At 37.8% G+C, this 17293-nt stretch overlaps 1 protein-coding gene across 29 annotated transcripts in view; it reads left to right on the forward strand.

Moving 5' to 3' along the window:
• The window catches only part of LOC308199856 (uncharacterized protein), a 288903-nt gene that overhangs the window by 77558 nt on the left and 194052 nt on the right, over window positions 1-17293 (forward strand). For 9 of the 29 annotated variants that reach the window (XR_013955011.1, XR_013955012.1, XR_013955023.1 and 6 more), the window contains one exon: window positions 7082-7203. The exons of the other annotated variants lie outside the window; for them this stretch is intronic. Coding sequence is in view for 3 of the 9 variants with exons in the window: in XM_080604624.1 (XP_080460750.1) it covers window positions 7082-7203 (122 nt within the window). In the remaining 6 variants the exon portion in view is untranslated. The remainder of the gene's footprint in view (window positions 1-7081; window positions 7204-17293) is intronic. 29 annotated transcript variants of the gene reach the window in all.

A 17293-nucleotide genomic window follows, 5' to 3' on the forward strand; every position in this document is an offset into this window, starting at 1 on the left:
TTCATAAAAGTCACTGAGGCTAGTCTTAGTAAGAAATAAATTCCAGGAACAGAAAGGCATTTAGAGGCAAAAACTTTGTGGCCAACTTTAAGCACAAAGCCTACTTCAGAACAAGTATTACAGCTCACCAAAATTCTGAGTTCTGTCAACTCTGCAATAGTTCTGTATAACTAGTTGAGCACTCCAGTGATATGAAAGCAGTTGCACTTTTTTTCTCTTTAATTACACAAAATTCACTTCAATGCTTAGTGAAAAAGGCACGCCATTTCCAAAAATACTGTTTGAAATAAACACAGCTAAACAGATTCACTTGTGTCGTATAGTCTTGGGGGGGGAACTAGGGAAAGAGTCACATTCATGTGCAAAATCCTAATGCCTTCATGTTGATAGATTCAGTGATATACTCTCTTGTGATTGACAGCCCATGCACCAGCTGAATCCTGCAGGTCAGGAACAAAGCTACAAAAGCAAAAGTTCTTCAAATTGTCCTACAGCATAAATCTCTGATTTGGCGTTGATTCATCATACCTGTAGGCTGAGCACTAGGATGCAATGCTCCCTTGCAGGAATTAATCACCGGTATTTCTGAATGCAGGATTTATATATGGAAAAGCATTCCTACTTGTGTTTTTACCATTTTTTTTAATGTATGATTTTTTTTAAAATGTATTAAACATGTTGTTCAATAGTCTCACTACTGCCTCCTGCATCTGTTTCTGGGAAAAGGTAGTAATCCGCAAAACTATAGTTATACGCTATACAGATATACAGTATCTGTGTGTATATATATACACATATACGCATATTTATTTCAGACTACATAGTCATACAGTAGCTTTTGTGGTAGATCAATAAGGCCGAAAGCTCTTCCTATGAGAACCATCATCTCTCTTGCTGCTTATGCTTAATGTAAGACACTAATTTGTTTTGGTTGTGACAGCACCAGTAAATGCTTTCTGGCTATTTGCTGCTTGGATGTCTGGGATAACCTGTGAATTACGTTGCTTGGCCAGCCTCTATGCCATCTAACCCCTGGGGCACCAGTGGTCCCTGTGAGTCTTCTGAGGAAGACAACGTTCTTCATGAGTGTTGTGGAAGTTGCAGTAGGTCCTTCCAGTCATGAGAAAAGACTTGTTGCTGAGCAGTGCTTTCCCAGCGGTTCTGACATAACAAAGTAGTTGTGTGAAGCAGTCCGTACGCAGTGTTGTGCATTGACTGAAGTCATGAAACCTGCAAACGGGAAGAAGAGAACTATTTATTCCCGTGAAGTCAGAATACTGTCCTGTACTGCCCCTCCTTTCTCCCAGGGTTTCTTGGCATAATATGTACCAACTGCCATTGTTGTTGTGAACTGTATACTCAGTAATGGAAGGTAGATGTTGGGGATCACTGGCAGCGTGAAAGGAAAATGTTTTTTGTTGGAAAAAATCTAACCACCTTTGACACCAAACTGTTCCAGAAAGATTCAGAAAGCTGAGACTTCTTCAAACTGGTTTGAGATAATGTAGGAGATACATTATGTTTCTACCTATAATATTGGTATTTATAGCAACAGCTCAGATCTGAATATAAGCTAACTATATCTGGAGTACATGTGAAAACACAAGAGAGGTTCTGTTGAACTTCACTGATCTGGGGGAATGCACATACACTTAGGTACCAAGAAAAAGGAGACTGAGATTTGCTTTGGGCTCCTTCTGGTAAGCCAAAGGCACCTTTTAACAGTGAAGTACACACACTACTTCTACTGAAGTAGAATCCGCCACTATACTTGCTGGAGAGGAGACGTTACGTTAATGCTAGTTGTCTGTTTGTCTGGGTTTCTGACTTACAATAAATAGTGTAGAGATAAAATAATGTCAGTGTCTTTGTGGCAGTAATGGTCTAGCAATGGCATTGCAAACAAATGTTCTGGTGATGTGCAGTAAATCTGGTATTTGTTGTTCGCATACAGGTTCCAGGTCAGAGTTCTCAATCTATTTTTTTTTGACTGTTATTTATCACTAAACTTCTATCAGTTGTTTTCTGTATACTTCAGTAGTTACATGTGTGAAGAAATCCTTCAAATCTGTGGCTGTCTATGTCTGCATTGGTGTGGATGCAAGAATGTTTAATGGGTCTATAATTGAATCTAAGTAGTAAGAGACTTTAAAAAAAATATTGCTTAGTGTTTCTATCCTAATGGGATAAATGTCATATTTTAACTATTGCTCTGTATCAAATCTATTATGCACAGTATTCAATAATTCCCCAAATCTTGATTTACCCAATTGAAAGTGACCCCGGGCATAAATTCTAAGCAGAGGAAGGCTCTGATTCCTTGATCTTTGGCACTCTTTTGTTAAAACAGAACATGGTGTCTTAAATCAGCAGAATAATTTAGGAATGGTAGATACTGAAACAACTAATTTTTCTTTCCTGTAATCTGCATAGACTTCAAAATGCCTACAAAGCACAAAGTGCCAGTTCATATAATTTGTTGGCAAGGATAAAAAGAAGAAAGGAAATGATTTCCTAAGCGTGTGAATCAGCCCAGCTTTAACAGATATTTTTCTGTCATGTGCAGCCTGAGGGCTTATGCCTATCTGAGCTTTATTTGACAATTACCACTTGCCAGCATAATTAAATGATAATTTATAAATACTGAGAGAGCATTATGGGGAAGAGCAAATAGGTGCTTATCAGGGCATTGAATAAACTTGATCTGCCTCACTGGCAATTTTCATCTCTTATCTAGGTTGTTAACTGGTCTCCTTTTTTTTTCCGTTTTGTTTTGTTTAGGTTTGATAGCTGTTGGATTGATTGTATCTACCTGCCTATATTTCTTGGTGTTTTTTTTTCATATTCTTAGCATTATTTTTAGTCAAACTGTTCTTGCCCATCAATATTTTGGAAAATACCAAATAGTAAAATGAACATCAGGCAGTGTAATATATGTGCCTGTGTGAGAATGAAAGGCAAATCCACGCAGCTCGTGTTTGGCAGGTTTTCCTGAGTTTCCTGATCTTTAATCTTCTGTTTTTATGTATATTGTGTGTTTGTGTGTGTATGTGATTTTTTGCGTAAGAGGAAAGCTGTAATGTTATAGTCAGGGTGGATGATATCCAATTGCAGAAAATCTTCTCCGTGGCTCTTCTTAGATAAAGGTGATACTGAATAGGCAGCACCAAAATTCTGTCATGTTCATGCTGGATGTTAAAAAATACCAAGTAAAGAAATTGAAAGGTTTGAGGCCTTTTGTACCACCATCATGTTTCATTTTGAGGTCCTCGAGCCATTACAAACAGTAGTGCTATTTTCCACAAAAGCACGTTAGAATATGGGTGGAAATACAGATTGGTGCTGGGCAATCTAGATAAAGAAGTGCAGGAAAAATCCTCTATTTGAATGGAAACAAATCAGTTGAATGGCAAAAAATTGAATTTCCACGCCTTTTGAAAAGCGTATACGAGGAAGAGAAGGGGGTGGGGAAAGCAAGACACATTAGTGGGTCACTAGGAGATTGAGTTTTTGAGCCATCATGAAATTAAATAATTTCAGGAACTTCTGATTGGAGTTACAGTGGTTTGAGTGAACAGTTAAGCCACCCCTGTACCAGAGAATGAAAAAATAAAGGGCTTCTGTGTTTAAGGTTGTCAATTTCTCAAATTATTCAGCATTTACTGCTTATAAATAGTAATTATTTGCTTTTTTCCCTCCAGAGCTGAAAATTATCTTTCATATTCAAATATTTAAATATACAGTGCTGTAGTTAGGGCACAAAAATTCCCAATGTCAGAACAGATTTTTGTACAAGGAATAATTTGAAAGTGGGGGATTAGTTTCCACCTTTTGAAACACAGTGCTTTCCGTAATCTTCAAACATTATTTAGGATAATGGAAGCCATCATCCTGGTTCTCAAATGTTAGCACTTCCATTAGAATTTGCTGCTACCTCTTATTTTTTTATATTAAAATACAAGGCTTAAAAGGTATTATCTTACTAAAGGAGGGCAATTGTAGAGATGATTTGATTGAATAAAGGAAAAAGCTGTACAGGCCTTTTAAGATCAAGGATGTATTGATGGAAAGCTATCATTAGAGACAATTAATGTTCTCCAAGGGAAGAAATTGATTATGGGCAGAGATGGACCCTAAGGAGCAGATATGTCTTAATGCTCCAGGGCCTTAAGGATTATACATTCCATTCACAGCATCTGTATTTTAACCCCTTATAAGGACAGGAGTAGAATCTAACAGTTAAGAAAACTCTGCATAGAGTTTAATAGAGGGTGTCTGTGCATTTGGTGGCTGACACGCTGTTTCTTTAAGCAGAGATTTGTTTATCAAATATCACTTTTTGTATTAAAATGTCTGACTTCATATTTGTGATATGTAGCTTTCAATCATTTTTAAGCAGTAGGGACACAGCCCTGGTATAAAAGCAAACTAGATGTGGAGTAACAATTTTTGACATTACAGTGGTGCAGAGTGTTTTATGTCTGCAAATACATTTCTATTGTCTGAAGCTAACTGTTGAGAAGACTGAATTTTTCTGAGCATCCTTTAATAAAAATACCAGAAGTCATATTCCAGGATGGACTTTAGCTAAAGATGAAGTGGGGTTGTCTGGGTTCAGAAACTAAGTTTTGCCATTCTGAGTTTGAGGAAAATCACCACTGATGAAGCAGTCCTGTAATTGTTATTCTGCCTGAGTTGTAGAGCCAATTCACAGATGGGCTATTCTATCCCATCGGTTTTCTTTGGCTTACCTCTCAATGAAGGCAAATATTTGGCATATTTGCTCAAGTCTTGTTTTTAACTGGCTAAAATATAAATGCCTGGAACTGAGCAGCATGTGTTTTCCCACCACCTCGGAAGCCTAAGATCAATTGCAGCATACGGTAGCAGTGGTGTGCCAAAACGAATTCTGCCACATCTTCTTTTATTAGTGCTGGGGGCATACAAGAGTTCCCTTCCTGGAGCATGTAATGCCTGTCTGTGCTGCTATACAGCCTGGCAGGCCCAGAAGAAGGGGAAAATAACAGTTGACTTAAAAGCTGTAAACTCAGTCACATGTTTACTTACTTACACTTAAATGTTGTTCTTAGAAGTTTTTTATTTTCAAGAAAGGAAATCTAGTCTTCAACCCTAAGGTAGAACTCTTGCACAAAAAACAAGGAGAGGCATTGTTTTTCACAGATGTTTCAGTCTTATTTAAAACTAAAATAGCGTGATTAAAACCTACTGCATCTTTTTTGTAGAACAATCTTAGAAATTACATTTTTCTGTAGTTTTGATTTTTAACTCTTGTAGTGTGCAATACTTTGATCATACATTAAATAGTATTACTTTTAATATATTTCACTGTTTGTTGTTTTTTTGATATGCAGGTAATCTGATTTATTTTCTAGGTAGATTGATTTTGTAACCTGACTTTTTTTTTTAGCTGACCAAAGGTATTCTGATTCAGTGCATAGAACAGTTACATAAAAATAACCTGATATATTTTGCTGAAGTATAACGTTTTTCCCTGACTTTTGTGTATGTGTTGACTGTTGATATTGTGCTGCCCTGAAGAGCAGTGTAAGGGTTTCCATGAATAATAGCGTGATACATTAAACAGGCAAAAATATTACTATAATTAATAGGGGAAGTCTAACTTTTATATAGATGAATAGATGAGTCCCATTGTATAACAGTATGTGTAGGAAACACGCCTTTGGAGACCACATATAACATGCTTGGCAGGACTAAGGAGATTAAAATATGAGACGGAAGTAAACAAAAAGCGAGCTCAGAAGCACAAGTGAGGAGACACGGGGGAGAAAGGGTGATTCCAAAGAGAATCAGAGCTCATTCTTCATGTGATTATTTTCAAAACTTGCTTGATGTTATTTTTAAATAACTAATATTTGGAAGATAGAATCCACCCCCCACTCCCCCCTTTCCTTTTCTCCCTGTGCATCATTAGGGAAATACCCAAATGAGTGAGTGAGAGAGAGAATGAATGAATGCAAGTGAATGTTAAATACCCTGGGCAGAATCAGCTTTCACCTGTATAGTTTTTTCAAGCTGTGAGCTCTCTAATTACAAGGTTTAAAATAAAAATAATAATAATAATAAAAAAAATTAAGACTGGTAACATATGTTGTTGTCAGCATGTATTTAGCACCTGCAGAAATGAACATGGAAAATGTGACAGCCCATATGTAGAACACCCGCTGCGCTGACTGTGGGGACTGTCAACAAATTTTACTTTGTTAATTTTTTCTTATTTAAAAAAAGAGGGGAAAAAACTTAATAGTGCAGGTGTTCTGAGCATCACAGAAAGGATCTAATGGGGAAGAAGCAGTAACTCCTAATGAAACCCATTGTCCCTATAAATATGATTCGAAGGCATTGCCTTTTTGCTGTTATAAGTTAAAATAGCAAGATCGGGTCCAATCCTACAAATATTTGCTAAATTTGTCAGGAGTGTTGCCACTGTGGTCTATCTTGTTCATATTCCTGTCTCCTTCTTTATGTCTTTCCTCCTATTTAAGTCCCTTTTTCTCTTTGTTTATATTTCTTGTTTTAATCTTGTTATAATATCCAAACACGTTACAGAGATTACACAGTGAGGACGCAAGGCACTAGGGTGAGGCTTTTCGGGGTTGGGCCCACGGTGATTACTTAGATGCTTTTGCTTCTCCAGCAATGTGCTGCTTCTGCAAGGAGCACAGACATTCTCCTTTGTGGCTTTGCCAGCAGGTGTTGCTGTGTAACTTGTCACCCACCCTGCACCGACAGCGAGAGCTCCTGCTCCCGAGCTATGGCACCAAGTGTCCTGGAACCTCTTGGATTCCTCCTCTAACATAGCACCCGAAATAAAAAACGTAGATGCGCTGAGTGACTGGAGAAAATATAGGCTTGTTTGATTTTTCAATTTGTTTTTATCCACAGCTGTGCAACTTTTTTTTTTCCTGGCTAAATGTTGAATGTTGGGGTGGGGGTTGGGGGGGGCAGCAGAGCTCTAGTAGGTAGAATTGCTGAACTACTGCTGTACACAATGTGTGTTTTAATGTTATTCCTACTGATATTGTTTTTCTGTGTATTACAGCAGTGCTCAGAGACCCCACTTAGTGAGATGCTGTGGGAGTCTCTGTGCTGACTTGGTGAGCGTTGTATCACAGTTACGTGACTGGATAGGGGAAAGAGAGTCTCTGGCCCAAACACTTGCAGGTAATGATGTAAACTTGAACCAGGTCAAATGAACATGTGTTTTCTTGAAGTGCTAGAATGAAATCAAGGATATCAAAAACCTTTCTATGAATGGACCTTAAATTACATGATTACTACGCAAGCAGCTGTTTAACCTGTCAAATAAACCTCATCTTGGTGTCAGTGGGACCATCTGGACAAATGGCACAGCTTGTTAAACCTTCCAGCCGTCGGTCTCTGCCTCGATTGCCAAAAAGTAATTCAGTTATATTCACTTGTCTTTTTAGTCCACTGGTTTCCAGACATCTAGCTAAGCTGTTGAGCAGTCACCAGAGGATGATAATTTTTTGGTTGTTAGCTTGGGTTCTAAGTGTTCAGTCAGTGAATTTTTTTTAAAAAAACTATGTTTTATGTGGGACTCTGCATGCAGTGTGAGAGTTCTTATGTCAGTATATGGTGTTGATTTATTGTTTTTTTTTTTTTTTTTAATGTTTGGTTTTGACTTGGTAAAACGTCTTGCACTCATGATGTGAACCTGTTGGAGCAGGTACTGAGGAGGTGCTCATAGGAGAGCATGGAGGACCTCTCCTGTGAAGACAGGCTGAGAGAACTGGGGATGTTCAGCCTGGGGAAGAGAAGGCTCTGGGAAGACCTTATAGTGGCCTTCCACTACCTAAAGGGGGTTGCAGGAAAGCTGGGGAGGGAATCTTTGTCACAGAGTGTAGGGATAGGACACGGGGTAATGGTTTTAAATAATTTTTTTTTAAAAAGGCAGATTTAGTTTAGACACTAGGAAGAAATTCCTTACAGTGGTGAGGCACTGGTACAGGTTGCCCAGAGAAGCTGTGGATGCCCCATCCCTACAAGTGTTCAAGGCCAGGCTGGATGGGGCTTTGGGCAACCTGGTCTGGTGGGAGGTGTCCCTGCCCATGGTAGGGGTTGGAATTCGATGATCTTTAAGGTCCCTTCCAACCCAAACCAGTCCGTGATTCTGTTTGCGCAGCCCAGGAAGAACAACACATGGAAAAAATCTAGTTAGTTAGGGGCAAAGATGTGCCTTTCTTTCCTTCCTGTAGGATGTGGGATCAGAGCTTTGGTGTGCTTCTTGGATGCAGTGCTTTTCAAAACAAGAAAGTTGAGTATTTTCCTTTCCACTTTCACCTTGCTTTGGGGAAGATCTCCCATGAGCTTTGCTGCTATAAGACCTCAGTCTTAATGGATCTGAGTGCTCATAACTTCTGTGACCCAGAGTCTGGTACTTTGCATGTTCCTGAGAGATCTCAGAAGCTGGAGTCTCCTCAAGATCATGTATTAAGGAAGATCCAAGATATGTGTTACTGAGTAGTGTTGCCTGGAGCTTGTCACTAGCGTGCAGAAGCAAATGCTGTAACCTCTGTCTTGGAAGTCTGGATGCTAGTGGCTGCATGGGAATGTGTCTGCTGGCCCTGATATAAACCCAGTCAGAGACTGAGTGAGGAAGGGAGAGTCTCTTGGTTTTTCATTTGGGGAAGCTCTGCCTGACTGTTCTGTGCAAGCCCTAGTTGAGGGACAGACCAAAAAGTTTGTGTTAGTGTCTCTGTTTCTCAGGACAGTTAGTTCTTCATCCCGAATTCTAAGTGCATATTAATCCTTCTTAAAGCAGCTAATCGTTTTGCAGAGTGACTTCCAGCTGGAAAGATAAATTGGACTTTTTTTTCCCATTACCCTTATATATAGTGGTGTTAGTAGATTCAGGACAAAGAAGCAACCTTGGTAACTTTGCTCCAGGATTCTAGAAGATAGGTAGAAACTTAAAAATTCAGATCTGATTTATGATGCTGAAAAAAAACTGCAGTAGTGAATCCATAACGGCCAGGTGATGTTTAGTTGTATTAAATAGGTTAATATTTTGAGTAATACAAAGCTTATGTATGAGACGGTACTTAAAAAAAAAATCTAAAGTTTGCAGAAACTTCTTGCAGTGGTGTTAGCTATGATTTCAGTCTGACTCATCTATTCGGGAAGTGAAGAAAATGTTGCTAATGCATATGTAATATATAAGCTCCTATTTCATATATTCAAAATAGGCTGTGAACGCAGTGTTTTGCCACTGAGTAGGTGGCAGGATAGCTGAAGCTAAATGAGGGACTGACGGCACTGCCCCAGCCTGTGAGGTGTGACAGTTTGAATCCTAAAAACCGAAAGGGTGTTATTTAATGGTGTCCATTTGCAATATGATAAAGAGCAGTGTAAAATATAACAAATGAAAAGCCACAACCAGTTGTGGAGTTGCGGTGCGGAGGTAACACCTGCTGTTTGCAGGAGGTGCGCTGCATCCTCGTGGACCTAGAGAGAGCTGGCTGTGCATCTCGCAGCGAGGTTAGCCAGCTCTGCACCGGTCCCGGGGGGGCTATCAGCATAACGAGGCTGTTTGCGGTAATCGGTGGCAGTGCTGACAGAATGTTCCAAACCATCTGCTCGAGGGGATGGCGTTAACTCTATCAAATCCTCATATTTTAAGAACGCTGATCTCTGGACCCAGGAGGACTGGTGACAGGGAGTTCTTGCCAGGCCTGCATTAGGCTGCCTTCATCTCATCGCCACATACACTAATGCCCCCTAGACAAGATGCTAAATATGTGTGAAATTAGAGAAGCAGAGCTATGGGGTAGAGGAATGACACAGAAAATTTCCTGCTTTCTCTCAGTGGTTCAGATCTCTTTAATTGTAATACGAATATTTTCTTTGTTTTGCAAACACTTTTTAATTTACAAGAAATTATGATGGAGATGTAAAGGATACTGTATTTTCCCTCTGCTGTTAAAGTCATAAAGTAATGGAAATGTGTACACAGCATTTCAGTAACCCTGTTGCATCTCTGACTTTGGAGATCTGTATGGAAGCTGCTGGTTTGGGGAAATCTCATTTTTAGCAGATAGGGAGCTGGTTAACACCTTGTGCAGAGCATGCTGATAGTCTTAACATCATATGGAAAAGGGACTAATATTTTGCCCTGAGTGCAAAGGGCACAGAACATTACTTTGCACTCCTAGAACTTTGCACTCATAAGTTTCTTCCATTCAAAACACTGAGCATTATGGAGACAGGCAGTGTGCGTGCAGGGTTGCTCTCAAAGGTTTGGTTTAGCCTAGTGACACCAAGCACTTGGCTTCTTGTGTCCCTGGTGAGGGGGAAGAGAGAGGCTCTGCCAGGACTGATCTAGAAGAGCCCATCTTCTGCCTTTTCTCACAGTGTATGTGTGTGGGGGGATCAGCCTTATTTGACCCTGTGGCAGAGCAGGCCATGTCCCCTGGAGCCCGTGGTGGAGCAGATCTGAGTCACTTTTTCCCACCAAAACCTTCCTCTGGTGATTAGTTATATAATTTCATTAGTTAAATTACTCACAGACATATCCTCTGTGTTTAAAAACTGCTGCTTGATATTTTTGTTAAAGGCACATTTAATTTTTGTGATGGGAAAAACAGTGACTAACCTTTTCCTCCTCCCTGAGATTCGTGACCAGATGGATTTCACTGAGGCCAAAGTGTTCTAGACAGAAGCTGCTTCGTATCTCTGTTCATCTGTGGTGCTCTTCTCTGTGCCTCATTCCATATTTTTGGAGGGGGATGATCAAACTGCAGATGCATGTTAGGTTTATGTGGTAGCATAACTATATTCTTTCATGTCTGAACTCACTTTGTGGTTATTTCTAAAGTTATTTGCCTTTCTATCAGTGGTTTGAGCTCTGAGTTGAAAACTAGGGTACAATTCAGCTTTTTCAGGTTTGAGTCTCTTTAGAACTCTTGCATGACTTGCGTAGTTCTGTAAACTTGGTATTGTTTGCTTTATCATTTCCCTTTAAAATGTGTTCTCCAAACACTACTTTTGACTTCAAATATAGAAGCACCCAATACTGTGGTCTATATAGTCTTAATAGATATGTCTTCTAAAGACAGTAGTTCTTCATTTTTATGGAATCTGAAAACTGGAAAACAAAGTTGTTCTTAATTTGATTTATTCTAAACATGTAACATCTATAGGTTTCTCCAGCAGTAATGGAATTAAAAATGTGAAATGGCTACTGTTTTAAGTCCTGAGAATATTTGCTTGAAGAACTTCAAAATCTTTTCAGTGTTTTTGTTTGTTTGTTTGTTTGTTTGTTTGTTTAATTTGTAAGGGTTTTTTTTGAGATACAGCCTTATGACGGTTGTGGACAAAATTGAAGGTTTGAAGGTAAAGTTCTCAAATCTCAGTAAAAATCAGATGGTGATAACTCTAGAGAGAAGATCTATGACTTGAATAGTTTCAAATGGTCATTGGGCACCCTTGTGTCTTTATAGTTATTTTGAATCTTGAAAGGTTTTTTAGCAACTCTGAGCACTGTGGGATAATCCAGAGTGCAGTACATAAAAATACATAAATGGGGATATTGCAAAAGTAGTAAGTAGCTATCTTTTTCTCCTGTGTAGGTACTTTCTGATTTTTTTCAGTTCTAGCCTGTAAGATGTATCAGTTTTTCTCTGTTAGCGTGACCATGACATAGATCTAACAAAATACTGCTGTTTGTTTTTTCCCATTTTCTTGAGTAGAGTCAATCTGAAAAGGCCTATCGTTGCTGAGTACCTCACGTGTATATAGCAGGTCTTTTGTCTGCATGGAGGCAGAGGATAGGGAAGGTGCTGACACTTAGGAAAAAAAAGTAGGTGAACTCATGGGTTGTGCTACCTGAATTCTGTGACACTGATGCGCTAAACATTTCTTGTGACATTCAAGTTGTCATTCTAGCATATTGTGATCAAGTATGTCAGAATAAGGCTTATTATTATCTCCTAAACATGTTTTTTATGCTGATCTAAAAACAGTAAGGAAAGTCAATGTCAGATGTATCTTGTTTCCCTCCAAACACAAAAACAATAAAATGGAGGGGGACTCGTGTGTATAACTGGAGGAAGCGCTTGAGGGCTTTTACTCGTCCCTTTAGTGCATCTCGTCTCTTGCAGTTGCTTCATTGAATTCAGTCCCTTGTAGCTCTTTTTTTTTTTCAGATGCATCAGGGAGCACACACATTGTGTTTTATCTCCTATGGCTGTTTCATTGGCTTCCCTTAGTGTGTCTCTTCTATTCTGTTAGTCTTCCACCCTGGTCTACCCTGCTTCTTCAGCTCAGTAACATACGGAGGAAGTGATTCTAGCAGTTATGAATGACGTTTCTACAATAAGATATAATATTTGAACTTGTCTGGTTGATTCCATTCCTAGTTTTATATTAAAGGTAAATACAGGTGTTTTTCTATTATCCAGATTAACAACCTACACATTCAACTTAAATTTCCCCCAACGCACACATTATTATAACTTCTAATTTCCAATGGACTCTGGTCACCTTATGAGTTGAATTTTTCATCTCTTGGAGGAATGGAATTTTATTTCTTCAATTTCTGATTTTAAGGATTAAATTAGTTTAGAATGGAAACGAGGATGAGTGGGCGTGTGATCTTTCTGACAAAAATAAAAGCAATCCTGGGAATTTTTCTGTAATTTCTACAAAGTTAGAAAACTTGCATTTTGATCATTGCAATTTAGCACAAAAGCTGCACACCTTCATTGTTTGGTGTTAGTATATGATACTGTAGTGTGCTGAAGTTGCTTGTGCTTAGGACAACACTTCCTTACTCAGGTCTTGTCTAACCAGCTGGCATTACCTCTCCTTCAGCAGTCCCATATGTAAAACTTTGCCTATCTCCAGAGTGTTGCAAAGTAAGTAGATTGCTGTTGATGTATGCCTCAAGTGAATTTAAGATGAATGTTTCCTGTACCTCACCTGTTAGCCAGGGAAGTTTCACTTAATGTTTCTTAACATATGTTATCCCTTACCTCTGTGTATAGTGTTTTTATTTTCATGGGGGGGGGGGATAGGAAAAAACTTCAGAAATATTTAGAGTAAAGGATAAATATTTTGCAACCTTTCTCTAAAGGGTTGTTATGGGAATGCATGCAATGAAAAGAGCAATTATATGCATGGCATGTCAAATAACTAGTACTACATGTATAGATAGTTGAGATAGTACTTGAAAGAATTCTGGGAGTAAATGGTATTCTAGAACTTGGCTAATCATTCAAAATCTCCTTTCCCTTGGAAAGGAAGAACTGTTTTGTATTTGAGGAGAGTTTAAATAACGTTTGGCATCCCAAGGTATTTTATGTTAATTGTACTTAAAGAATAGTGAATACTTAAATTACTTTTTCATGATTGCCTGCTTTGGCTTTGTTTCTATACTTTTCATCTTAACAATTGGGTTTTACTTGCACAATGCCTTTTAAAAATACAGATTTTATTTTTTCAAAAATTAAAAAAAAATCTAGGTTGAAACTCATCAGCTGTTTACACTGAAAATCTATATGTGAAGGGAACAAGAAAAACTGAACCATGTATTCCATCAAAATAGCACATTTTCAAATATGAAATATAACAAACTATTGGAATAAAAGTCTGCATAAAATTTTGTAAGTTGAATAAGAAATGTAAGAGAAATTCAAGTGATTCACAAGCCAAGAGTCAGAAGTCATCAAAACATTTTAGGAACTAATCATTTTGGTTTGTTTCTTATTATGATGCAAATTCAGTAGTTTTTATCCAAGTAAAATATGTTTAAAGGAGTCGTTCACTGAAGTCATTCATTAGGAATGGTATTTTTGTTACCTTAGATTTATAAATTTATATGTACTTTGTATTTTTAAATGGCCTGAAATGTTGAACTTGATGCTCATTTTGCTTTGTTGTCTTAATTTCTGTTCTTCTACAATCTCACAGTGAATATAAGCAAGGAATGTTTATTGTATACAGATTTTGTTTTCCTTTTGTATTTTGAGGTTTCTAAATTCTCGTTTGTTTCACGATGTCTGCTGTGAAAGCAGTTCCATAAATTCCAAATTCAGCCTTAGATTTTTAGGACCTTAAATTAAACTTTAAATGACTTCCACATTTATCAAGACAAATGCTGATACCTCCTGTGACATGTATTGAATTTTGTTCTGATTCCATTGGTAATTAGATACTTGGTAAAAACACAATGAGAAACAGAGAACCAAAATGATTAATAGGACAAATCCCTCCAGGTCTGTATAAAAATTGTCAGAGTAAAAATTGTAAGTCTTTCAACGTACATTAAACTTCACATATTCTAGAATTGTTGTGGGATGCCTTTCTATGTGTGCAAATTATTGTTTAGTACTCATTCACCTGTACATTTGCCAGACAATCTGTATTTTCTTCAGAGGATTTTTAGTTAGAAGTTATTTCTCTGAATTAGTTGCACACATCATTTTGTGAAGCAGATTATTTACAGAGCCAACATGTTGACACACTATCAACCATTAAAAAAAAAAAAAAGACTAATAAGGTTAATTGTTATACGAACCCTCCTCTGTAGTCTGCAATCTGTAGGCTTTGATTGTTTCTCTGGGGGAAACTCTGCCCAGATGGCATTTTCCTCAAGGCCCTGACCCACAAGAGGCCTGTGGAGATGGAGAACAAGGTGCATCTCCACAGACTAATTAATTTACTATTATAGCACCTGTTCCAGAATAGATAGGGCTGGAAAGGAAAACAGTCCCTGGGCACAGTGGTAGGCTCACTGGTAAATGGATTTGAGCTGATTATATTAAGCTGATGCTTTGATCATCTAAAGGCGTTAAAATGGAAATATGTTTTTGCTGGCTGTTGGCCTCCATGTGAGTGCAGTATGTATTATAAGTGAACAGTAAGGAAAAAGCTGTTTTGGACTCAAGCAAATAGCTTTTTGAAAGTACACACGAAAAGTGCACTCCCCTGCATTTCAAATTCAGGAATATTAACAGAGAGGATCACTTGCACTTGAAGCATTTCCTTAGATATTTCAGTCTCCTGTTCATATTCCACAAAGTCATCAATATGAAGCCCTATAAACTCACCCATTTTTCGTCATCCATCAGATGTCAGTACATATTTTTGCCCTTGATTAAAGCATGTTGAATGATATTTGTAGGAAATAAAGTAACCTCTTCAGTAAAATCTTGGCAAACTGTGCAATTAAATGCTGATCGAATGGTAACAGGCAATGGCAAATCCTTGTGTAAACATTGCTGGGTAGTAAGTGGATTTACAATGTGTTAATCTGTACTCACTTTCACTTTATTGCCATTTGGATTCCCAGAAGGATTAGCTGTAATTTTATTGGCCCTATGAGGCTATAATGTTATTTCCCTTTTCAAATCAACTCGGTGATTTATTTTTTTCCCATTTTATTTAACAAGCATGGATCCTATAAGCTTCAGGGTAAAATTAATTGACCCTTGCCACTGTAAGGTTAAAAGTGTGTGTAATTAAGGTCCTGCTAAATAATGCTTTCTTTAAAGAAGCAGCAAAATTGCAGGAATCTGTATCAAAACTAAATAGCATACGTAGCTTTAATGCACAAGGCGATAACATTCTCTCCATCAAAAATATAGAAAATTCTAGAAATGTTTTCAAATGCATACATTATTTTAAAAGAAAATTTTATGTGATAATTGTATCGTAAGTAAATCTGTGTTTTTAAAAATGATAACATCATGATGTTTTTATAATTTGTTTTAACAGCAGCATGGTACTCTAAGTCCTGATAGATTAAAAACAGAGTGCAACTTCTGTTGTGCTGCTTCTTTTAAGGAAAAATCTTTAAGGGAGAAGAGTCTTCCACCGACCCCCGTGATACTGGGTTGAGGGACGAAGGGCGTTGCCTTTCATAAGGGAATGGAGTCTGGGTTGGTGGGTGCAACTACTTCACAACCCATGAGACTGATTTCCAGTGACACCGCGGTGCTGTAGTGCAGTTAACTTTCTGGCTGGTAATGGGCCTGTGTTTTATGGTGTTAAATACTGCACTGAACTTTGGTAGGTGGCACTCTGTGTAAGGTAAAAACAAAACATAGGGGGCGTTGGTAAGGGTTGGTGTTTAAAACTGAAGGCCAAAATTTGGGGTAAATCTCAGTACTTGGTTTCTGACCTGCTGAATCCTATTAATCTGAAATTGATGGCAGTTTCCTTAAAATTGGGGTGGTTGAATACTTGTGTTTTGCAAGATGATAAAATAGTTTTTAAAAAAATAGCGTGTTTTTTTGAAAATAATAGGATGTTACTAGTAAGTTTTGCCTTAAAAAGAAAAAAAAAAGTTTTGAACTGTAATATCTGTCCCAGGATATATCTTCCTCATAATTTTGGGGATATTTTTGAGGATACAGATGATTATCTGAATGTCTACAAGCACATGTATATAAATACTTGTCCCAAAAATAGCAGAACCTTTTTTTTTTTTAAGACAGATAAATTCTGAAAGAAAAATTCTAAAACCTTCCCAGAGGGTCAGTTGCCTGTAGAACAGATGATAAAATCTGGACTCTAATTTTGGTTCTGTAAGCTCAAACCAGACTGCACTGTAAGCAGGAACCCATAGTATATCCTGGGAAACTGATCAAGCTTGAGATAGCTGATGGGATTCAGAAAAGTTCAGAGTAGAGAAAAAGGGTGCAACAGATTCATTTAGAGTGAAGGGTAGCATATGATAAGAGATCCGTCAAGCAAAATTGAAGCTATTTTCCACATGATTTTTATTTTGCTATGCTTTTCTGCAACTTTGAGCAGACAAGATACTGTAAAAGAACAATTATAATAAGCAACTTAAAAACCGATAACAGAGTGAAAATGCCTAATTACTGTTCCTGGGAGTCTACCAAGTCTGGAGATTGATTTCTCAGTTAAAAGTATTCATAAAGATATCTGAAATGGCTGAAACTCTCATAACTTAGACAACAAAATTGCTTCCCATACCTTTTGATCTACTTAAATCTGTAAAAGATGGAACTCCAGTGAATGCACACAGGTGCATATTTATATACCCTTTTCAAATATACATCTTTTAACTAACCTAACACTTATTCCTCCCTAGCTTCCCTGTTCTCTTCTCTTTTTTTTTCCCCTCCTTCCTTGAAGATTTTAAATAACCTCTTAAAAAACATTATTGTTCGATTTTTCTGAGGAGATGCAGTCTCTCTTTTCTCCATGTTTCTTCAGATATATACTAAGATAAGGGAGTTGATCCCTGAGGTTACTTTGTTTA

The sequence above is a fragment of the Anser brachyrhynchus genome (assembly GCF_964034855.1).
Source record: "Anser brachyrhynchus genome assembly, chromosome: 9".
NCBI lineage: Eukaryota > Metazoa > Chordata > Aves > Anseriformes > Anatidae > Anser > Anser brachyrhynchus.